At 42.7% G+C, this 22,199-nt stretch overlaps 3 protein-coding genes and 1 non-coding gene across 9 annotated transcripts in view; all 4 read right to left on the reverse strand.

The window, feature by feature from the left end:
- Nucleotides 1–2,099: 2,099 nt before the first annotated feature.
- rpsa (ribosomal protein SA) lies at nucleotides 2,100–5,365 on the reverse strand. 2 transcript variants are annotated; one of them, XM_056288722.1, is made up of 8 exons: nucleotides 5,229–5,365; nucleotides 4,606–4,777; nucleotides 4,278–4,396; nucleotides 3,332–3,577; nucleotides 2,830–2,958; nucleotides 2,564–2,723; nucleotides 2,376–2,438; nucleotides 2,100–2,238 (listed from the first exon to the last, which is right to left on the reverse strand). In XM_056288722.1, the coding sequence occupies exons 2-8, from the start codon at nucleotides 4,736–4,738 to the stop codon at nucleotides 2,144–2,146; spliced, it is 945 nt and encodes a 314-aa protein (XP_056144697.1). In that variant the 5' UTR covers nucleotides 4,739–4,777; nucleotides 5,229–5,365; the 3' UTR covers nucleotides 2,100–2,143. The 2 variants fall into 2 exon arrangements, with proteins under 2 accessions (XP_056144697.1, XP_056144696.1); XM_056288721.1 differs by having other exon boundaries at nucleotides 2,361–2,438.
- On the reverse strand, nucleotides 3,688–3,827 carry LOC130120234 (small nucleolar RNA SNORA62/SNORA6 family). Its single transcript, XR_008810938.1, has one exon. It is a non-coding gene; the product is annotated as a small nucleolar RNA SNORA62/SNORA6 family (small nucleolar RNA).
- A 2,581-nt stretch (nucleotides 5,366–7,946) lies between the features above and the next one.
- On the reverse strand, nucleotides 7,947–16,148 carry LOC130120103 (mitochondrial glycine transporter A-like). 4 transcript variants are annotated; one of them, XM_056288724.1, is made up of 9 exons: nucleotides 16,058–16,147; nucleotides 14,849–15,059; nucleotides 13,820–13,975; nucleotides 11,495–11,619; nucleotides 11,278–11,362; nucleotides 10,950–11,129; nucleotides 10,568–10,736; nucleotides 10,094–10,254; nucleotides 7,947–9,794 (listed from the first exon to the last, which is right to left on the reverse strand). In XM_056288724.1, the coding sequence occupies exons 3-9, from the start codon at nucleotides 13,832–13,834 to the stop codon at nucleotides 9,672–9,674; spliced, it is 858 nt and encodes a 285-aa protein (XP_056144699.1). In that variant the 5' UTR covers nucleotides 13,835–13,975; nucleotides 14,849–15,059; nucleotides 16,058–16,147; the 3' UTR covers nucleotides 7,947–9,671. The 4 variants fall into 4 exon arrangements, with proteins under 4 accessions (XP_056144699.1, XP_056144701.1, XP_056144702.1 ...); XM_056288726.1 differs by lacking the exon at nucleotides 14,849–15,059 and having other exon boundaries at nucleotides 16,058–16,148; XM_056288727.1 differs by lacking the exon at nucleotides 14,849–15,059 and having other exon boundaries at nucleotides 16,102–16,130.
- A 183-nt stretch (nucleotides 16,149–16,331) lies between these two features.
- LOC130120098 (myosin-9-like) overlaps nucleotides 16,332–22,199 on the reverse strand; it is a 41,415-nt gene continuing 35,547 nt past the window's right edge. For both annotated transcript variants that reach the window (XM_056288718.1, XM_056288717.1), the window contains 4 exons: nucleotides 20,672–20,880; nucleotides 20,262–20,370; nucleotides 19,526–19,698; nucleotides 16,332–18,116 (listed from right to left, as the gene is read on the reverse strand). In XM_056288718.1, the coding sequence (XP_056144693.1) occupies nucleotides 18,008–18,116; nucleotides 19,526–19,698; nucleotides 20,262–20,370; nucleotides 20,672–20,880 (600 nt within the window). In that variant the 3' untranslated portion in view covers nucleotides 16,332–18,007. The remainder of the gene's footprint in view (nucleotides 18,117–19,525; nucleotides 19,699–20,261; nucleotides 20,371–20,671; nucleotides 20,881–22,199) is intronic.

Raw genomic sequence — 22,199 nt, forward strand, 5'->3', positions numbered from 1 at the left:
TTCTGTGTCTGAGTGAACAGTTATAGCATAATATAGGTGACAGAGGGACAAATGCCAACCTGTGGCCTGGCTACTGTGCTTTCCATCTTGGGGACTATAAGAGAACTATGGAGATTTGAAATGTTGCCAAAAAGATTTTTGTTCTCACAGTTAAGATTTTTTTATTTACAGTTGCATGACTTGGATAAATGAGTTATACACACTCAGCTTCAAATTTGTTCCAATAGGAGTACAAAGCCATGGTGAAGAAACCAGAATGTTGCATAGATGTTTGGGTCTGTTTGGCCTGCACTCTCTTCTTCTTGGGGCTTTACAAAGAAGTTGAGGAGGCTGCACTCAAGGGTACCTCACATCGCCTCAGACGTGTTCTCCCAGTTTTATATTTATTTACAAGTAACCTGCCATCACATAATGGCAAAAGTCTCTTGATCTGACGCGGTCACAAATGATCTTTGTCTCTTTCAGCCCCTAAAAGCTTACTGCAGAATCGACTGCTGTTCCGCCTTGCACACAAGGTCAGCCTTTACAGTTGATGCGTCTTTGCTTACAATGACTAACCTTTGTTCCTATTTGTACTGTAACCGTTTATCTTATTTTATTTGTGATTTTATGTAAAACACTTTGTAACCACTATTTCCAGAAATGCTGGGATAGGCTCCAGCATCCCCGCGACCCTGAGAGCAGGATAAACGGTTTGGATAACGGATGCACGGCTATTCAAATAAAGTTATGGTTATTCTCATTATTATTGTTTATTTAGTCATTCTTTCTTTACTCTGGCTCTGTTCTTCCAGTTCAGTGGCGAGAAGCAGCTGATGGGGTTCCATCAGCACCCGGAGGCTGCAGCTGAAGACCAGCTGTGCTTGGCTTCCACTCATTGACATGCGCCCCCATTACCAGGAGGCCTATGAAGTCTACCAGCGCATCCTGCTCCTTCATCGACTGTCGGCATTACCCCCAGCAGACTTACTGCACCTAGCTAGTCCTTTCCGGTGAGACAATCTTCCACAGTTCCGGGACTTTTCCCTCCTCATATTAAACGGGTCATCCCCGCCAAATTACTGGTTTCCGCCTAGAAAGAATCTGTCAGTCATGGACTTAAAACGCAATTTATTTTAGCTCGCGTTATTAAATATTCTGCTAGCTAATGCTAGCAGAATACAACCCTGACAAGCCGAACGTGGCTGGGCGTTAGTCGGGCTAGCAGTAGTCTAATACCCTAAACGTGTTGTCCTTGCTTTGGCGGAAGCACACACTATATTCATAAATAACCATTTATTGATATAGCACTTTTCAAAACTACTCAGTCGTTTGTTCAGCTTACCGTAGCTGGGGTAACTGGTTTGATAGCTGGATAGCAAAGGATCGATAACTTTCTCTTAAAACACGACCGTCGATAAGCCGGCTATAGGACAAGCGTGGTTTACAGCCAGTTGCCAAGCAACGGGCGCCTCCCCGTGGATGACCGTGTTCAAACACCGAATTTCACAAGGTGTTCCGCTGTGGCTACGAAACAACCCTCGATTAATTTTTTAATCCATTATTTTTCTGTAGCAAAAACGTTTAATACCTTCATCAGCATCTGTTTTTTTTAAACAATCCTACGTATTCCTAAAGGTGTTGAACCATGGTGTAAAACCATATACTAGACCGGGGGTGGGGGGGGGCAGTGTGGGTGAAGGCTTTTGTTCCAACCAAGCAATTACACACCTGTCTCCTAATCAAGTCCCTCAGCAAAGCAAAGATGCTACTGGTTGATTGGCGGGATCAGGTGTGCAACTGCTTGGTTGGAACGAAAACCTGCACCCACAGGCCCTTCCTGGATAAGATTGCCCACCCCTGTACTTGACAGCCCTTATTGTAGAAAAATCCCAAAAACTGCCCAGAATAGAAATACTGCACTACAATAGAAAAACTGATGCATTATCTATCCATCCATTCATTATCCAAGCCGCTTATCCTGCTCTCAGGGTTGCGGGGATGCTGGAGCCTATTCCAGCAGTCACTGGGCGGCAGGCGGGGATTAATCGTTTTCATGTACACACTGGTGTATAGTGCTCATTAGTTCCCAGGAAATCAATAAACACAACAGTCACATGTCAGTCTTTAAAAAACAGCCGCTTTATTTGTTCTCGAGGTTGTTTTAAGACCAATCAGCGGCCGCTCCACCCCAGTCAGATGCCTGGGCTGTTGGGGCAGCAGACCAATCCTCAGTGGCAGGCTGCGTACTCCAGTCCTCTGCAAAACAAAGGAATCCAAATATTTACCACACAAAACATCAGGCAGCAAAACATTAGGCAGCAAATTCAAGAAAATGTGCATAAATTTGATGGTGAGTAATTCCATATTGGATTACCCACCAGAGTAAACTTCACCTCCAGCTGGCTTGACTGGAGCAGCAGCAGCAGCAGCAGCAGCAGCAGCAACAGCAGCGGCGGCTAAGGGGAAACAAATATCAAATTTTGCTGAGGCAGACGAATTCAAGGAAATTGCTGATTTTAAAAATTATAATGGTATGTTTTGTAAGAAATTAAATAAGCTACAATCCTCCAAGTGTTTTTACCTGCAGGGAACTGCTGAATGGGCACAGATGGTACAGCCACACCCTCAGACCAGTCAGCCACCTCAGGCTGGGCAAACTCAGCTGCTGGGGCAGTCCATTCTCCTTGAAACTCTTCCTTACCAACAGCCTTCTCAGCTGCAGCCTGCTCCTCCTTCTCTATCTAAAAAAAGAGTGGCAATGACATGTATAACCAGGCCAACATGGACAGAAAGTTTCAGCAAACATGTGGTTCACAGCAATGCACTTCGTTGGGATTGATGCTCTACCTCCTCAGGATCCCTGTAGAAATAGAGATCAGGCATGACTTCCCAGGGGTGTTCCCTGGAGATGGTGCCCCTCATTCTCAGAACCTCCCTGGCCAGCATCCACCACATCAGACCCACAGAGTGATGACCCTAAAACACAAAAGATTAGAGCTCAGGCATGGTTTACCATCTAGTGTCCAAAACTATGTTCTTTTCAATGACATTCTTGCAGACTATTATGTCTCAATTCCCAATGTTATAAAACCTAAAATAGGAAGCCATGTATATGGCAAGACCTGCTCCTGTTTCACCCTAAACTAAACAAAGGTGAAAGAATTAGGCCCTGCATTTCTGTAGCACACAGCCTACACCCCGCACTGCATAGATAGGACAGTACCAGGCTCTAACAGTGTGCAAGACCTCCAACAAAAATATTGTACAGGGTAACCAGTGTCCAAAACTTCCAACATTTAGTCAGGTCTGACATTTTAACATACTTAGATGCAAAACCCAACAGTCTCACCTTGTTGTTACAGGGGATGGCAATATCTACGTATCTGAGGGGTGAATCAGTATTACACAGGGCAATGGTTGGGATGTTGACGTAAGAGGCCTCAGTCAGTGGCTGGTGGTCAGCACGTGGGTCTGTCACAATCAGAAGGCGGGGCTCCCTGAAAGCTGCCTGGATTTGATTGGTGAAGGTTCCAGGAGTGAAACGACCATGGAAGGTGGTGGCACCAGTTGCAGAGGCAAACTTGAGCACAGCTCTCTGATGTTTAGAGGGAAGAAAAGTACACAAGTAACTGAGTTTTGTTCTCCAAACAACATTGTTTATTTGCCTGGACATAGAACTGAGCTCGATAAGCTGAAGACATGAAAAATTGTGGCTCGGGTCACTATCAAACCCCAGTCATGGGACAGCAGTCCTCATGGTGTTAGCGAAAACCTGGCCAACTCACTCTAGCACACTTCCGACACCTAAACACCGACATCAGTGCCAGGCTTTAATGGTGTGCATGCAAAACAATGTTATGGAGCAAAGCTATGATCACTGAGAAATGTACCAAGAGCACTGACACTTTCTGTCTAAAGGAAACTGCAAGGCAGGAAAAGTGATTGAATGCTGTAAAAATGACTGAATGCATCTAAGAAATCTTTAATTATGTCAACTGTTTTCACCCTGTTAAAGGTTATAGAAATTTTAGATAAGCTTACATTTGTTTAAGTTTTACTTTCACTTTAAATACAGTTTCTTGAGGGGGGGGGGCACTTGACTGTTTTAATGGATACAGAGGAGAATGTGTACACATCACTAAGAATGGCTCCTAGTATTGTCAGTAGAACGGTTTGAAACAGGAGTGAGATTGTTTGGAATAAGACTAGTTTGAGCAATGGGGGCATTTTTTAAGTGTGTGGTGGGCACAGGGGCATCACACTCACTTGAGCATCAGAAATTACTGCCATCTTACCTGTCCAGTGTTCCTAGAGGAGATGACGCAGACATCAGCTGGGTTTTCAATGGCAACAATAGCCCTGGCTGCAAGCAGCAGCTTTTCCCAGGTCTTCCTCAAGTTAATAATGTACACACCTGGAAATTAAGGCCAGATGTGAACACATAGCACATTTGGTTTGTTATCTGTAACACTGTCATCTGTTGGACATGTTTATCTAAGGACACCAGACCCAATATATTTGGAAGATAAATACCTGGCTTCACCTTTAACTTTTAAAAGAGAAAATGCCACGACACAAGTGCAATGGGGTGTGTAATCATAACTGGGTCAACCTAGAACTCACCGTCACTTTTTCTCTTATAGACGTACTGCTCCATCTGGAAGTCCATGTTGGTGCCTCCCAGATGGGTTCCTGCAGCCAGGAACTTCAGCACATCCTCCTCCTTCATTTGGAGAACATCCAGACCTCCGGACATCGTGACCGCTTTCCCTGCGTTACGAATTAGGTGGGAGAGCTGAGGGAGAAAGGGGGGGGTTAGGACAGTCTTCCTTTACTTATACTTGATCAGGTTGAGTTCAATCAATCAATCAAGTTGCACTTTATATAGCGCTTGTCACATTTATCATGTCTCCAAATGGCACGGAATATATGAAATTGAGAACTCGCCTGAGACGTGAACCGCTTATATAAGGTTAAAAGCACAAAATACAACGCAGATGCCAACACTTGAATGTGGCCCATGAATAAGGAAATGCTCCGGCTAGGGAGCGAGGCCGCGTGTCGAGGGCTAACTATTAGCAATCCGAGTTAGCATAGATTATAGCGGTAGAACAAAAGTCAATTTCAAGATGTAATCGGGGTGCAATCCACCATGCGACATACTTAGCACATTCTCCGTATTTATGCTACTCTTCCCACCGATATTTGATGGAATATAACGTGAAAAGTGGCACATTTCAACTCACCACGAAACAACGCCGTATGGAAATCTGACCACACGGTGAAAAGAGAGCGCTGGCAGGAAATGACGTGTAATATATAGCCCGAGAACAGAGTTCTGATTGGCTGATTTTGTCACGCGGGCAAAAGGTTGTAGTTCCGCTTTGTTGTCGTTAGGCGGCGTATTTGTCCCATCGCATAGCGCTAAACGAAATGTCCCTCTGCGTAGGCTACTACAGGTCGGACGGGCATCCCCATATTAAGACAATGGGGATGGAAAGACCATATTAAGAAAATGCTGAGACGCTGACCTGTCGGTGAGAGATTGGCCTGTGGTGAAACGTTATTTGCGAGTGATAATGAGTTCTAGGTTAAGGTGTCACAATATGTACACAGTGACGGTACAGTCGTTGCAACACAGGAGATCTTCGCAAAGAACATGTTGCGTTTGCAAAAAGACAACTTTGTTTTCGGCGTCGGAAGCAAACGAGCAAGCCGGACAACGTGGGATTTGGGGAGACTTAAGAGGAAAAACACTGTGAAAAAAAGACACATGTTTGGCGTGAAACTCGTTATTGTTGATTCAGTAAGGTTGATGTTTAGCCACAGCGTCGAGGGCAGCTGTGCCAGCGGATGGCTACAAATAAGGCTGCAGAAGATGACAGGTGATGTGGAACAGCCAGGAGAGAAAAACAGGTCACGAAGCCAATCTTTCCGGGAAAAGGCAAGGCTAAAGACCACAGCAAATATGTGCAAAAAATAAAAATAAATAAAAAAGGGAAGTTAAACAAAATATGTGGAAATCAAAAAATCCCCCCGTTGGCGTACTTATTTTTAATTCGAGAGATCAGCGTCCTTTTTGATTCAAATAAACTGCTCGGTTTATACAGAGGCTGAGGTTGCCTTGTGATCCTGTATTAGTATCCCCTATTGATCCCCATTGTTCGGATACCGACGTCTGCTCTGCACTTATTCAGAGATCAATTCCCCCTAATCAAGCATCGTCAGTGACGTAGGAGCACGTGATCTTTTGACTCGTTTGGGTCCTAATCGTCTTGTATAGTAAAGGTCAAAAAATTGGAGGAACACTTGGATTTTATCACGAAAATATTGTATTACAAATAAAGTTCGAGAAGTTACATTTAAACTGCTTCACAGATGTTATCCAGTCAAGTCCCTTCTTGTAAAATACAAGATTAATATTGACACACTCTGTTCCTTTTGTGGCAATGTGGATGAAACCATATGTCATTTATTTTGGGATTGTACCTACTCTCATGTTTTTTGGATTGATCTAAATAATCTCATAAATAACAAAATTGACTCTTCTTGTAAACTGGACATCCAACATGTTTTATTTGGTCTGTCACAAAATGAGGAAATAAGTTCAGAAAAAATGTATATTATCAACCTTCTATTAATATTTGCTAAATTTCATATTCATTGTACCAAATTTGCACACCAGCGTCCAAACATTAGTGTATTCAAAGCACTTCTTTCATCCTATTTAGGATCTTTAAAAGCATGTATGAATCCTAAAGCCAGCCAAACCAGAAGACTATGTGAAGAATATAATTTAACTTAAATCCTGTATCTCGAGCTTTTTTATTTTGTCTTTTCTTTTTTTTTTTATGGATATGTAAATTTTAATTTTGAAATAATTTATATTTTTTAGTAACTACTTTTTGTCCTATTGTGATGTAATATTTTCTTGTTTATGTGTTTTGTTCAATAAAAAAAGTGCCATATTAAATGGTAAATACTAACAGGAAAAAAAAAAGTAAAGGTCAAAAAAGTTTACATTCAGTATTGGGCCAAAAAAAAAAATGGCTAATTTGAGCGCATAAGCCACTAACGACCCCTCCTCGTGCGCTTGCTCTACCTAGCTGCTGTATAGACCAAATATTTATGTTATGAAAGACAATTTGAATAGGAAAACACACGCCACCACCCATTAAGTCCCCAACAAAGTAGGCTTGGCAGGTTTTTGAGCAGCTCATTTCCTTTAGGGAGCAGGAGATAAACTTTAATAGCTTATCATCATACTCTTGCCCCCAAAGTCCCCTGCTTACTCCCCTCAGCTCCCGTTTGATGTTACGTCACCCCCCTGCTGCTTATCTCTGTCCCGCAGCGCTCTTGATAAGTCTATGGCCATAATGTTCTGGCAGTCTGGTGCAATAAATGAAACGAGCCCCACGTCTCTCCCATCCTCTCGGGAATCCACCCTGATACTCTCATGTTGTAACTGAAACACTGAGCAAAACCAGTGGAGGCAACCGGTGCTCTCTGGTGTTTGGTGGGAAAAAAATGGGAGATTGAGATAGAAAAGGAAAAAAAGCATAATAATCCTCAATAGCTCAATAGTATCAGGTTATTGTTGAGTCTAGGAACTGCTGACTGTTTTATGGGTGAAGTAAGTGGGACATGGCTGGAATGCTTGCCTGCAAAGGCAAGTCTGGGTTGGGCCAAACTCCCTGCCAGCTCTACTTTATCACGGTGACCCCTGCCTAGTCACTATGACCCCCAGGCGGGCCAGGACTTATTAGTATGTCACGTGAAACAGGAGACGTATCTATTCAGAAAAGAAATGTTAGGGCCTTAGGCATTGATGCAAATAGCGCCGTCACTTTCTGTAACGTCACTTACGATGAAAAACAGGGGAGGGTTAGTAAAGTAGGTGTACAGAGAACATCTGCCATCTTTAACGAGCCGAGATCCTCTGACAGCACATGAAAGCGGAGCCATTTTGGTGTTCATTTCCAATATACTGTACATTTATTTGCTTAAAAAAGGTAGAATATTTTAATGAACAGAATGCTTACTTTTATAATATAAACTACAAAAAATATCAAAACTCAAAATCAGATTTCCATTTTAAGGCAAAGTAACTGTACATAGGAAAACAACAGTAAGCACAGCTTATTACTCTACATTACAGCAATGTAAGTGGAATAGAAATAACAGTGGCCAACACTTAACATCATGAGAGAAAAGGCATACACCAAAACAACACCTCAACAGACCTCTGAAACCTTCAACCACGCTGAAAATAATGCCAGTGATGCAGAGGTTGAAGTTCGTTGCATAACTTTTCAAGATTATCTTGCAGATACTCCTGGTGATAAATGATTGAGCCACTTTAGTCTCTCCGAGGTCAGTAATCATTACTGAAGACTGTGGGAAAACTCACTTACACAGGAATTCCCAGCGGGATATTTCAAAACATGGAATATTTCTGTTAATCATTATGAACAGGAGTCCAGGGAGTCAATAGGGATCGGAAAATTATGCATTACTTCATGCAATGTAGTGCAAACCAGGATGCAGAGGATAGTCATATTTAAAGCAGCAGAATAAATACACAATACTTTTCTCTTATTAATACCACTTATTCCTTCTTTCTCAGGTGTCTTTATACAGAAAACAGTCAACTTAAATATTGTGCAATGCAAAACTATTGGTTACTGTACTTCAGCAATAACAGGGTTCCCACTTTTTTTTTAGATCATTTTTCAGTACTTTTCAAGGACCTTTTCCATGGATAATACATGACAACCATTGCTCACAGAAGGTCATATTATTCAGTATTAACCATAAGTGAAAGCCTAAACAGTCTCAAAATGGTCAACGCATTCTCATCCTATGGTGTCATACCATTGACACTGTGGACAAATCATCGATACATGACTTGCAAGGTACCCTTCGATGTGGTGGGTATTCTATAGGCTCCAATGTTAAACTTTCAGATATATCAAAAAAATTACATACAGGTGGGTCATAGTTAAGTAGTTAATCCACCGCATCACATACAGATGCCATAGGTACCTCACGTGCCTGGTGTCACATATCGATGCTTTGTCAACATCATCAATATATGACGTTGTGGGATGAGAATGGGCTCAACTGGACAGTGCAACTTTCAGCAGGTCAAAGAACCACAAAAAACTTAAAAGCACTAACGTGCAATCTCAGCGGCTAAAAATGTGATCTCAGCAAAAAAAAAAAGAAAGAAGAAAAATACGCCAAAAATATGCTATCTCAGCATAAATAGAATTTTATAACCCATTTTTACAAATTTTCATGTCCTCAGTAATATTTCCATGACATCTGATCAATTTTTCTCATTTGCCAAGTATTTGCCATGACTGGAAATTTAGTCTGTGAATTTCCAGGACCCTGAATAACACTTAAATGAACACATATCATAGAGCAAGTAACCCCTGTCACTCTTGAAGCGTGCCTGCCAGTCATTTGGGCAACAGGTCTGTTTTTATATCCGTAATTAACTGCATCTCAAGCCACAGCAAAATACAGATCTGTTGAAATCCATTGGCTGTCTAACTTCAGCAGAAAAACCTTACACCCTACCGGACCATTTTTCAGTGCCCTTCTTCTTTGACAGTCAATCTATTTGACCAGTGACTTGACTTTTCTCTCTCTTTTCCATGCTTTCCGTCAATGTCTCCCCTTCAGGACTTGAGTCCAATGTGGGCCATCATCTGCTCATACACCGTCCATGCCATGGCAGCCATCATGGTCCTTCTCAGCGACCGTGGAACAGCGCCTCTGAAAAATCCTTGAAACCCATGTTTCTAAGAGAGAAATAAGGACAGGTGTATAAGAAAAATACTTCCCAATGTCCCTCATGTACTGCAGAGGAAAGACATGGTCTGGACACTTGGTTGCCATAGACTTTCCAAAGGATTACAAAAACAAAAAACCCAGATCAGCTACCGTATTGATTTCTCCTGCATAAGGTGCAAAGCTTAAGTTATCATAAGACACCGTTTCCAGAGCTAACCCAGTATGCTACACTAAGTAGACCAGCTTCTTAAACGGCTGTGACTGAGTGGACATCAAGGACAAGTTAAATTAGGGATGAGATCGTTACCGTGTAGATGTATCTGATAGCCTCACTGGTCTTCAGTTGTGGGCTCACTTGGACGTGGGTTTTGACCACATCAGCAGGTTGGGTGATCAAGGAGGCCAAAATCCCAGCCAACACCCCACAGCCAAAGTTTGCCAATGGGGCATAAGCAGATGTGCTGATTTCTGAAAGACAGATCTAGATATTTAGTTTCAATGAACAACAACACTGACAAGCTTAAAAATCCCTAGTGCATTTTACATAAAGACACAGCCCAATTCAGGAGGCACAGAGGGAAAATAAGAGATCGAAACAAATCATGTGGGCTGCACGAGACCAAGAGTAATATTGTTTATTTTTGTCCTTTATTTTGTTAAAATAATTTTGTTTGCCATTTTTGATGTTTGTACAATTGGTCCTGTGTCATTGACTTGATTCAACTGATCACACAGTAAGCTGCTGGTTGGTGTCAAATTAAAACTCCTGTGCCATACTCACCTTTTGGCAGTGAGGCCTTTGTCTGGCTGTAGAACATGACGTAGATACCAGAGAAGGGAGCATCTCTGAGGAGTGTAGCCATCAGGCCAGAGAAGAGAGCCCTGGGACCCTCAGTCTGACACACATTACGCAGAGCCCCCGCCACACTCGTATAGTTATACCTGCCACTCTGCAATGCAACAATGCAAACCGTTAACATCTCTCACAGGGATCCCCTAGATCTATGAAATATAAGTACTATTACTTGTGCTTTTTTTTAATACCTAATTTATTTACTATTGAAGATGATGAACGTACAAGAGATAGATTGTAAACAGACAGACAGCAAATGTTTCACATTTTAACTTGTACTGCTCCTACTCCACCCTCTGCATGTGCTTACCTCAAAGCGTGTTTTGATGACTGTGACAGGCAGCATGAGGACCCCTGCCACAGTCCTGGCTGTGGCACCTAGGAGGACTGCCTCCATGGCCCCTGGGTTCTTCTCCAGGAAGAAATGCTGCTTCAGAGAGTAGTAAGTGCTGAAGTAGATGCCAACACCGGGAATGGTCCGCACAAATGACTAAGAGGACATATTGAAGAGGATGTCAGAGACGCATTCTGGGTTGGGGCTGCAGTGCAGTAAAGGTTCTGAGGTTGGTGGCTTAGGAAAAGAGAGAATATGTGTGTTGACTCTGCAGATATAAAAAGTAAAAGAGAGGCAATCTAACCGGTGACACCCCCTTCCACAGTCCCAGCAGTCTCTCTGTCCGTATCACATTCAGGAACACTGTCACCATCCCCACTCTTCCTGAACTGGAAGAGACAGAACGGCAAAGGGAGTTAAAAATATGTACAAATGACCAACATTTTGACACTTTAATATATTAAAATGAAGATAACATATCGTGTAAATAATCAATGTGTGTGTGTGGTGTAAAGACTTACCCAGGTTGTGCGGTACTTTGCAGTGTCTGTAGGCGGGTCTTGACCAGGTCCAGAGGCTGGAAAAGCAGCGTGGAACAGGTCCCACTCAGAGAGCCACACATAAAGGCTTTAAGGGCAGGGTGAGCCTATGGAGAGGGGCACAGGTTGAGACGGCAGATATGGGTTGTTATAAATTGACAAAAGAATAGAAAGCACAGAGAGAGAGAAAGAAGAGGGAGAAAAAATGAAGCACAAAGCAGACAGCAAAAAGGAAATGAGGTTCAAATTTAGTGATGGGAGATAAAGGGTAGGAAGCAAGATGACTAATGTCAATTACACACTGAAGGGTGCTCCTGAGTGTGCGTGCAAAGGGCAACGGGCATGTGCAATGTTCGCATAATTTTTAAAAATGAAATAACAGATTGGCGACAAAGCTGAGTAAATACAAGGATTCAGTTGAGTTTAAAACTGGTTCTTCTAACTGGCAGGATCTCCGCTGCTCCACATACTGTGGCACGCATCGCCACTGTCAGCCTGAATCGGTCACTGGTCACAACGCATTAGTTTCATTTACAGACGATATGCAACATGCAGTGGCTAAAAAAAAATAACCGTTAACAACGTAAACCCATTTCTACATTTCACCTATGCTATCATAACAATTTAAAACATACATAAAATGGCTGATTTTAATCACAGTGAAAATACATTTGCTGGTAATTTTACCTTCCCCAGGGCACTGGCCGTCTTCGATGGTGGATCATTTTTTTCCTGCATTTTCAAACATTTCTGTCTCTCCTCAACGCTCTCTAACATGCCTTAAAAAGAAAAGCACGCTTTCTGAGCAAAAAACCTCCAAGCCCAAATCTGCGCTTGTCTTTACAGTGTCACTTAATCCCATGGTGTATGCTTCCACCGCATCCCCTCCCTCATACACGCTCACAGAGCTGCTACTATTCTGCCACGCATCCCTTCCACACAAAGCTTCCAGTGAAACAACATCTCTAATAAATGCAGTGAATCATGCAGGGATTGTGTGCATCTGTGTGTGTAGGCTTACATCGTGCATTTAGCCTACAGTGGAGGAACTACATGCCTCATATGGACTCACAAAACATTTCTTCAGAAGATACTGAAGCTGCAAATGAGCGTGAGTATTTACGATATCAAATTTGCATATCACTATAGATACAAAGCAGACATTTGCAATATTCAGCCTGACGTAACAGCACGAAGGTAAATTGCTCTCCTCAGATTTACGACTCATTGAGCCTCCAACTGGTGGTTTTTCACCCAGACTTGCATCTGTTGCCCAATCACTGCTAAAATTTTCACCACCTACTTTGACAGAGTCACTGTGGTAATCTTGAACACTGAGGTGTTTTTGCTTCTTCCATCAAAGCATTTCAATTATACAGCCTACGATCAGGAATCACAACACTGTCATTCCACCTCATGTACTTGCGCACATGAAGTAAAACGAAATGCCGTTTCTCCCAGCCCATGCAGCACAAGATAGAGACAAAAACACATTTAAGAACACACATATTCAAACTAACACATATATCCAAAATAAATAAATAAATCACTGATGGTTAGATATGCTAAGTGCTGTCTCCAAGTGAAAAAAACTTGACTATTGGATAAGGGTTTAAAATGGGACTGCTAGAATAGGCTCCAGCATCCCCCCGACCCTGAGAGCAGGATAAGCGGTTGAGACAATGGCTGGATGGATGGATTGCTATATATACCCCAGTAGGGTATCATTATTTAGAAGGGGGCTCTGATCAAGTCTGACAGGATTAGATTAGATTGTTTTCGTAGCCACGCGAAAAGGGCCGGTGGAATTTGTTTTCGGTACACGCTAAACTCTGCATCACAATACATCCATGGACAATAGCAGACACGCCACATATTATCACAAACAATACAGTTACACAATAGCAGTGACAACTTTCATCAACAAACGTCCATGCCAATAAAAAGACCACCTTCATGATGAGTTGCTGTATAAGTCTTGACAAATACACAAAGCACACCAACAAAACAGGCGAAACAACTGAAACTTCGTATGTTAGATGACGTTCTTTGGGAATTTTAAAGTTTCGCTCTTTTCCTAAAGCACAGAATACTCACCAAATTCACTTACAATCACTTGGTTGTCATCAAAAATTAAAATAGCACTTTCTTTGGTAAAATGCCGCCATTTCATTATTGGCATGAAATACACAACTGAGCAATAGCAACAATATAAATACTGCTTATGAAAATGTAAAAAAAAAAAAACATAACAAAACACTTCACATAAAATGTGAACAATTCTTAACAATAAACCAGAACACTTACCAGTGAGAGCTCCATTGTTCTTCAGAAGGGTGAGGCAAGTAAAATAATGTTGTTCCTTTCAACGCACAATCGAAAGCTTGTCTTTTCCCCCCTGCTTGTTTCTTCTAGCCCCTCTCTCTCTGTTGCCGTCCACTCAGAAACTTTTACCAAGCACCCCTGGCAAGAAGATCATTGAACAGGTAGCTATTACTTCAGTACTAAGGTCAATTCATTACACAGCACAGATAACATAAAATCTAAGCCTGAGTGCAAAAATAAAATGTTATCATCCAGTGTTGCTGTTCACACTGGCCAACCCCCCCCCCCCCAAAAACCCCCTCTAATGTCCGCCTTTGGTCAGTGTAATAAGGCGGATGTTAGCGGGGGTTTTTTGGCCAGTGTGAACGGGGCCATCATTACTTGCAGAAGATGCTGGAGAGTGTGGCTGCACCGTCTTTCACTCAGAATGAAACTGACGGGGATCACGCAACACAAATACTCCCAACTGGGTGTCTATCAAATGACCGACACTATGTTTCCAGTTTGCGACCGCCCAGCACGACACACAGTCGCTCATTAACTAACTACATAGGAATGACCGATTAACATGTTAAAGGAGACACTAGTCGAATCTTGTGCAGCTTGTAAGCCAGTTTCGTTTTCCTCGTGCTTCTCATTAATCTTTTTTTTTTACACATCACGAATGCATGTGTGTGTGTGTGTGTGTGTGTGTGTGTGTGTGTGTGTCTGTTAAAAAGCAGGCAGTGCTGGTGCAATGTGAGCTCACAGAGCAGAATGATTACTTGTTGTGGTAACATCATCTCAGCTTTCTTACGAAGGCTTCTACGTGAACGGGGTGAAACGTCTGAATGGGTGAGCACAATACTGCATGCATGTCCTTCATCTTAACTGTCTTCTAATAATAACTCTTCACATGTAAGTCAAGCCGAAGGACGCAGCAACGCCAATGAATGACACACAAGATAACTCTGTTGGCTAAGGCCTTTTTGGTTTGATTTTCGGTTGCATTATCCGTTTTTGGTAACTTACCCCCGGGGCCTCTTCAAAATGCCTTTTTGGGGAACTGATGCGCAGAAGGACAGCAGCCTTGGTGAGCTGCTGGGATGCCCAGCATGTGTCGAGTCGTAAAAACCGAGACGAAGCTATCCGACAGCCAAGCACAGCGGACTCACGCCTTCTTGTTTGTTACACGAAGCCCTCTCTCTCTGACGCAGGTCGAAAACTACACTATCCGAAATGTCTAAAAGAACAAAATATTCAGCCGGAGCCGTGTTAAACCAGTACAGCGAGTACACAGCAACCGCTAATAGCAGGGTCGGGGACGGCGTTACGATACTACGTAAGACTCGGGCAACCTCGCCTCTCAATGAGAAACTAAGAACCGGCCAGTTCCGGTTTTGTCATGTGACCGAGAGGAAGCCCCGCCCACCCAGAGGCAGCCGCGCGACTCGCGGTCGTATCAAGAGTTGCTAAACGTCCATAAATTAACGGGCAGCCAATAAAAGTCCGACTCTCCACAACAACAACAACAACAAACAAACAAAACCCCGTTTCTAGTTACTGGCTGCCATCGAACTTCCCTCCAAGTTACGAGCAGCGTTTTCAGCCGGAGTTTGATGAGGAGCGTGGATGCTGCAGGTCAAAGTGCCCGATCTGTGATTAAATCCACTACGCACTTCACAGCTAGTTGATGGCGGGCTAACGTTAGCAAACATGGAGTCCGGCAAGACGTCACTTCAGTGGTAACGGAAGTGTCGGTAAACACGTGGTTTTGTAAAACCAAAAAATTATGGTTGGAACTATATTTTTTTGAAATAGTGTAAACTACTAATAAGACACGTTAGTCCCCAACTAACGGGTCCGGCCCTTTAGCCGAGCGGTTAGTGACGTCGCCTTGTGGCGCAGTACACTCCGGATCGAATCCCGCACCGGGCAAGAAAATAACCGGTTACAATAGCAGTGTAGGACCCCCCCCCCCTTGTACACAAAGCTGATTTTGCCCCGACCCAAAGTATAGGCTGAAACCGGAAAGCAAAACTACAAAGGAAAGTTTTTGTTGGTACTCGTTTCCACAGTATTGTAACCATTTAATCAAGTTTCTTATCCGCATGAATAAATGCCAAGTTTATTTCAAACAAGTGCAAATGGCTGGCCTTATTTCCCAGGCGAGATCCCATTTTATTAAATTTATGATAGTTGTTAGGAATGTTCAGTCAAAAACAAACTGGTAGTACTCACTGAGCTGAACCAAAGATGTGGGGAGGAAAAAAAAAAAGCAATACCGGTTCTCATCCAAGTCGGTCCATCCTTGTCGACTATATTCTGCACAGTGGTGCGACCGGTTAAAACTCGCTCATTACGCTTCACTCGTCCTGCGGTGGGGGTTTGGAGAACACTAAAGGACGAACCGCCCCCTGCTGGTGATGCTGCGCCATAGCAATAAACGACCCCGTCTGGGTCGAAACCGTAAATTGCCATTTGGGATGCACGGGTGAAATGAAGAGATCAAAAATGAAGCGGTTCAGAAAGCCTCTTTATTGCAATAATACCAATAATTCACAACTTGTCCCTCGAGATACTGATTCGAGAGGTGCATACAGAAATTGAACACAGAAAATGAATACGATGCATTTTTTTCAGCTTTTCTTCATTTGGTTTTTTTTTTTAAAGCGTCTTTTAAAGTGAGAAAGATGACAGTGATACTTTTTTTTGTGATTCACCATTCCTTAACACGTTCCTCTCACTTCCCAGCAGTGTGAGCCAAAAGCCACCAGTGAGCACAGCCTGTGAGGAGTTCAATTTACCTTAAGCCCTACATCAAGCAACACCTTGATGCAACCGCAAATGTGCTGAGACCTATTTAATGTCTGGCCGTAAGTTTCAACCTGGGGCATCTCCTTTTGCCAAATCCTCATCTATCTATCTATCAAGACCCAGTTGGCAGTCAACATGGTGTATGGATTAAACGCTAACAGAGACCCCCCCCCTAATTAGCTAAGAAGAACTACCTCCCTGTAGCTCCCGAATGTCCCTTTGGTCTGCAGAATCCTCACCTCCTGCACCACGTCATGCTGTGCCCTGAGAATACAGTGTGTACTGAGAGTAATGACAAAGTACCCTACCACCCCATTTAAGCTTTACCCAGCGTATCGATACAACACTTTGAAATCAATCTTTTGAATAACTTTAGGAGTGAGGGAAAACACCCTTGCATGCGAGAAGAATTAAGTCGTATAAGGCCTTAGTGTGTTGGCATGTTGTGTATGAGCTTGTGCATAGTCTGAAATTTAAAAACATCCCCTGAGGGTATATTTGTCCTCTTTATCCAACATTTAAATTCAATGGAACAATGCAGTGGTTTTATCACGTCTAGACTTAAGTTTTACATCTCAGTGCAAAATTAAGAAATTTCAACAGTCATAATCAAAATGCCTTCACCATACACCAACGAGTCTCTAATCTGTTGCCGCGAGTAAATTTGTGACGAAATTAGATGCTAACAAGGAAAACTGTATATTTTTCATATCAAGCGGGAAAGCATCGTCGTGTAGCACGCTAACCACAGCTAAATTAATAGAGTATATTTCAGCACATAAATCTCCATTATAAACTGAGGCGATTGCGAGCACAAGCCATAATAAACATATAGTAGTTTCATACTTGACCATTATAAAAACTTTTGAATAAAATACAAATCTATTGGCTGCAGTATCATTTTGGTCCCCTTCCTGTAATCGGTCCTCATTTATTCATTATTCTTCCCAGTTTCTCATTCTTTAGTTACAAAAATAGTTCCTAAATCAGGACTATTTAATTGGAATGTATCATTATAAAAATATTGTATTTTTTTCCTCCCCTCAGAGAATGAAGCACACACCAAAAAAAAAAAAGAAAAAAAAAAAGAGAAAGAAATCTGGCCAAAGACATTATACGTGTTTAAGAATGAGTCAGCATGGTGATTGTCTGCATCTTTGTTTACTGGCTTCTGCAAATGCGAGAGTCTATCAAGTGTGCATAGATTGTCACCATAGAAGGACTTGAGACTGTCATCAGCCAACTCCCTGTGTGTTTTTCATACAGTATTACAACAAATTGTGTTCCTCTCTATATAGTAGGTGGATCTGTATATGGGTCTGTCTATTCATAATGCAGTTCTTCCTATCAGGAGCAGGAGGGTACTATGGCTATTCACTCTGGTTTGGGCTCGGGGGTCTCGCTTTTGGGTTCACTTTCCTCGTCGCTTTCAATACCGGCACGGCTAACAATCCGGCGCATGGTGAAGGGAAGATCCCCACGCCTGGAAGAAAAAAAAAATCAGTTAGAGGGTCACTTGAAGGAATTTATTGAAGGATGGATAGCCCTTTGAGATTTAGCATCTCATTTTCAAGGGGGTCCTATAGACAAATATAAAATTACAAAAAACAAAAACTACATAACAAACACACTGCAAATACAGACAACTCACACAACTTCTCCCACCCACGCCCCCAGTCCTCAGAATTTGTGCAAGAAAAATTGGATATAATGACCCGGATAATAAATCAACTACATCAACATAAAGAGCAATTGAAACAGTTTGTCTTCGAGTACACACAAATTAAAAGCATTAACAGGTCGTTTTAAGATGAGAAATTAAGAAGTAATAGATCCCAGAAAAAGATTATTCCAGTCAGATGGAACTCTGTATTGGAATGATCTGCCCCCGAGAGCTTTGAAAATTCTGGGGACCAAAAAAAAAAAAAAAAGGGGGGGGGGGATACTGCATATGTCTGACTGGATATGAAGATCTACATGGAACAAAAAACTGTTCCGAATAGGAAGGACAATTAAAGTAAACACATTTGCCGATGAACTGAACCCAGTGAAATTGCCTTCTAGAGTTAATAAAAACAGGTCAGAAAACTGAGTTGGAAAAGAGAAGGTAATGGGAGTGGGGAGTAAGAGCAACAGGCAAACACCACGTGTACACACACACACACACACACACACAAATTAAAACAAAAGTAGTGAGTGGCAGGTAAACTAGAATAAATAACCACAGAGTCAGACTTCCGTGACATCAGGAGGCAGAAGTTAGCAGCCATTCAGTATTCCCTGGTTTACAGCAATGGTTAGCCTACACTATTCGTCATCATCGCCACTGCATTATTACGACGTCTTGAATGATACAGACGCCCCCGGTGTCACTATTTAAGGCAAAAATTGACTCACACACCATGGCATTATCACATAGTAGGCTAACCAAAATAATTACCATAAACTTATTGTTTGCAAATAACAGAACAGAGAGAAATAAACTTAACTGTTAGTTTTGAATAGTATAGCCCAATGGCCGCATGTTTAAATTAAACTGTAAATGTCTAAAAGGAAAACCAGTCTAATGGCTGTTAGTGTGTTTTTCTCATACCTCTACATAGTTCTTGAAGTTAGTTAACTTTAAGTTAAAGCATATAAGGTAATAGGAAAATGGAAGACTTAAGTGAAAATGTGACAGTAACCCATTTAGGAGCAATTTTATGATATATATATATATATATATATATATATATATATATATATATATGATGCCTGGCATAACACTGTCTATGCAAAATCTTCGACAACATCTTCGTCTTAAGTCTCATTCATCTCAAATTGCTGAATAAACAAAGATGAATGAAGCACACTGCATATAAAATTTACTGCATGCATATTTCCATTGCTCACCTGAGCTTGCTCTTGAGGGTGCTAACTTCACGGTTCATGGCATCTGCCGACTCTGTGGCATCCTCCAGCTCCCGCTGCAGTTTCCTGCGGTTTGCATTTGCTCTCTGTGCCTCTTCCTCGGCCTCCTCCAGCTGCCTCTTCAGTTGCTTCATACGAGAGTTCAACTTCTCCGACTACGTCAACAGAAGAATAAAAAAAATTAATAAAACACGTTCATAGATGCTATACGAGAGTCGCGAACAGAGTTTGGGCACACTGACTACAAGGTGCCGTGTTTTTTGCTGCCTACTGTCTCAACTGCTTTCATGGTGTAGGTCCGAGGACCTTCAGGGAGATCCAGGGGGTCCCCAACAAAATGAGGAATAATGATTTATAAAAAAAAAGAAAGAAAGAAAAAGTGACCAAGTCATATTCTGGTGCTACCAACTGAGCAAGCTGGTAGCATCCATGTGGTAATGTTACTTTTCAACCCTGTCAAAGAGCAAATGCTCTAGACCGTGAGCTTTTCCTCACCACTTTTATTGCCCAACTTTACAATGTAGATAGTTATCAAAATCCCATACTAAAACTGCCATTCTAATTGGTGGCAATATGCCAGTATGGCTGGGCACATGCTGAGCCATATCACTACAACCCTAATACATTTAAAATAATTCATAATGCAAGTATAGGGATATCAAAATAGCCAGTGGACTGTTACTGGGACTGGCAGTGTGATGATATTGGCAAATCTGACCTGGTCTTTGTACTGCTCCGTGTTGCGTCGCTCATCCTCCACCTGCAGGATGACCTCCTTCATCTTCTTCTCGGTGCGTCTGACCAATTTGGAGGCGGCCTGCCTCTCCCTAGCTCAGAAAAACAACACGGGTCAGAATAAAGCGGTCATAATCCTTCGCATGAGCTAGTCTAACCCTGACATGAATGTAGGAGAAACTGATAACTTTTGTGACACACACACACAAAAAAAACAAAACCCCAAGTTTGTTAATTGCCACTTTGTGCTGGGTACAATTTAAAGTTAGAACTGAAGAATTCATGACAGCATTTGAGACTGTCTTAACTATACCAAATTTTAAAAATTAACCATGGTGTCAATCAGCTCTCGAAGTTGAGGCTTTTCCTCTTCTGATCCCAATCCTCCCCCACCTGGTCTCTATGTCCAGTTGCTCCTCCAGCTGGGCGATTTTGGCCTCCAGGGCGGAGATACTGGCCTTGTACTTGGACTTGACCGTTCCCTCCAGCTCCTGCAGCTTCAGTTTCAGCTCCTTGTTCTGGCGCTCCAGCTGGGCTCGAGCCCCCTCGATGCGCTGGGAGGTGCTGCGCTCAGCAGTAAGCTCCACATTCATCTGGTCATTCTAAAGAACAGCAGTGAAAAAGGGTCGTAAGTCTGATATTGTGGCATGACACTAGAGAACCTGTGTAAATTCTAATAACAGCTCCAGTAATATGGAACTGAAAAAGCAAGGGCTTTTAAGTGTCCCCTTTCATGGCTTAAAGCAGGGGTCTTCAACTGAAATTGTTAGAGGTCCAGTAAGTCAACCCTTCTCCCCAGCTGAGGTCCAAAAAATTCGATACCTACAAACACGAGCTCGTGATTTTTTTTCCAAGACTAGAGAAATCAGTTTAGTTAACTTTTTTTTTTTATTATTATTTTCTCCCAATTGTACTTAGCCAATTACCCCACTCTTCCGAGCCGTGCCGGTCCCGCTCCCTCTGCAGATCCAGGGAGGGCTGCAGACTACCACGTCTCCTCCGATACATGTGGCGTCGCCAGCCGCTTCTTTTAACCTGACAGTGAGGAGTTTCACCGGGAGGACGTAGCACATGGGAGGATCACGCTATCCCCCCCCCCCCCAAGTTCCCCCTCCCCTCCAAACAGGCACCCCGACCAACCAGAGGAGGCGCTAGTGCGGCGACCAGGACACACACCCACAGTCGGCTTCCCATCCGCAGACACGGCCAATTGTGTCTGTAGGGACGCCCGACCAAGTCGGAAGTAACACAGGGATTCGAACCAGAGATCCCTGTGTTGGTAGGCAACGGAATAGACCGCTACACTATCCAGACGCCCCAGCATTTCCACTTTTGACAACTGCCAACAGATTGAGCAAATGAGGCACACCGGCCTCGTAAAGCTCATTGCAGGAAGAATAAATGTGTTCTCTTCTGTCCAGTCATCTCAGAAGACTTCGTTTTAACTGACAACTTTTCTATTTTTTAATAATGCCATCTTTTTTCAATCCTTAATTTACCTCTGCCCGTGTGCATCGGTCTGCTCGCTTCTCTTCTTGAAAATAGCGTGTGCAGCAACCTGCAATCGTAGGACTCAGACGGCTCTACTGAGCTGGCCTTGTTGTGCCTCTTAAAAAGTCTCTAATGACAAAATAAAGAATGAACCTATCATTTTTTCCCCCCCATTATCTCGAAGGCTTCGCGGACTGGATGGAAGCCTCTTGTGGTCCAAATCTGGACCAGAGTCCCCCAGTTGCTGACCACTGGCTTAAAGTATTTCCAAAAGCAAGGTTTAGATGAGTAAGTCATTAGTACAGGGCTCATAAAGGGTAGCACTTGGGTGAAGCAAACTGTGACCGAATAGGCACATCAGTTTGCCAACATTTACATATTATTCAAAAGGTTAAGGGGGGGGGGTGGCCACAACTCTTGTTGAGGGGCC

Source organism: Lampris incognitus, chromosome 10, assembly GCF_029633865.1.
Source record: "Lampris incognitus isolate fLamInc1 chromosome 10, fLamInc1.hap2, whole genome shotgun sequence".
NCBI classification, from domain to species: Eukaryota; Metazoa; Chordata; class Actinopteri; order Lampriformes; family Lampridae; genus Lampris; species Lampris incognitus.

What these genes read in the sequence shown, in the direction of transcription:
- LOC130120103 (XM_056288726.1), bottom strand. An exon ending in TCATCAAAACACGCTTTGAG is followed by an intron (nt 10,737 to 10,949) that starts GTAAGCACATGC and finishes GTTGCATTGCAG; the next exon opens with AGTGGCAGGTATAACTATAC. An exon ending in CTATCAGATACATCTACACG is followed by an intron (nt 9,795 to 10,093) that starts GTAACGATCTCA and finishes TTTCTCTCTTAG; the next exon opens with AAACATGGGTTTCAAGGATT.
- rpsa (XM_056288721.1), bottom strand. Translation starts at nt 4,738, where the DNA reads ATGTCCGGAGGTCTGGATGTTCTCCAAATGAAGGAGGAGGATGTGCTG. An exon ending in CCTCTAGGAACACTGGACAG is followed by an intron (nt 3,578 to 4,277) that starts GTAAGATGGCAG and finishes TCTAAACATCAG; the next exon opens with AGAGCTGTGCTCAAGTTTGC. An exon ending in TCTACAGGGATCCTGAGGAG is followed by an intron (nt 2,724 to 2,829) that starts GTAGAGCATCAA and finishes CTCTTTTTTTAG; the next exon opens with ATAGAGAAGGAGGAGCAGGC.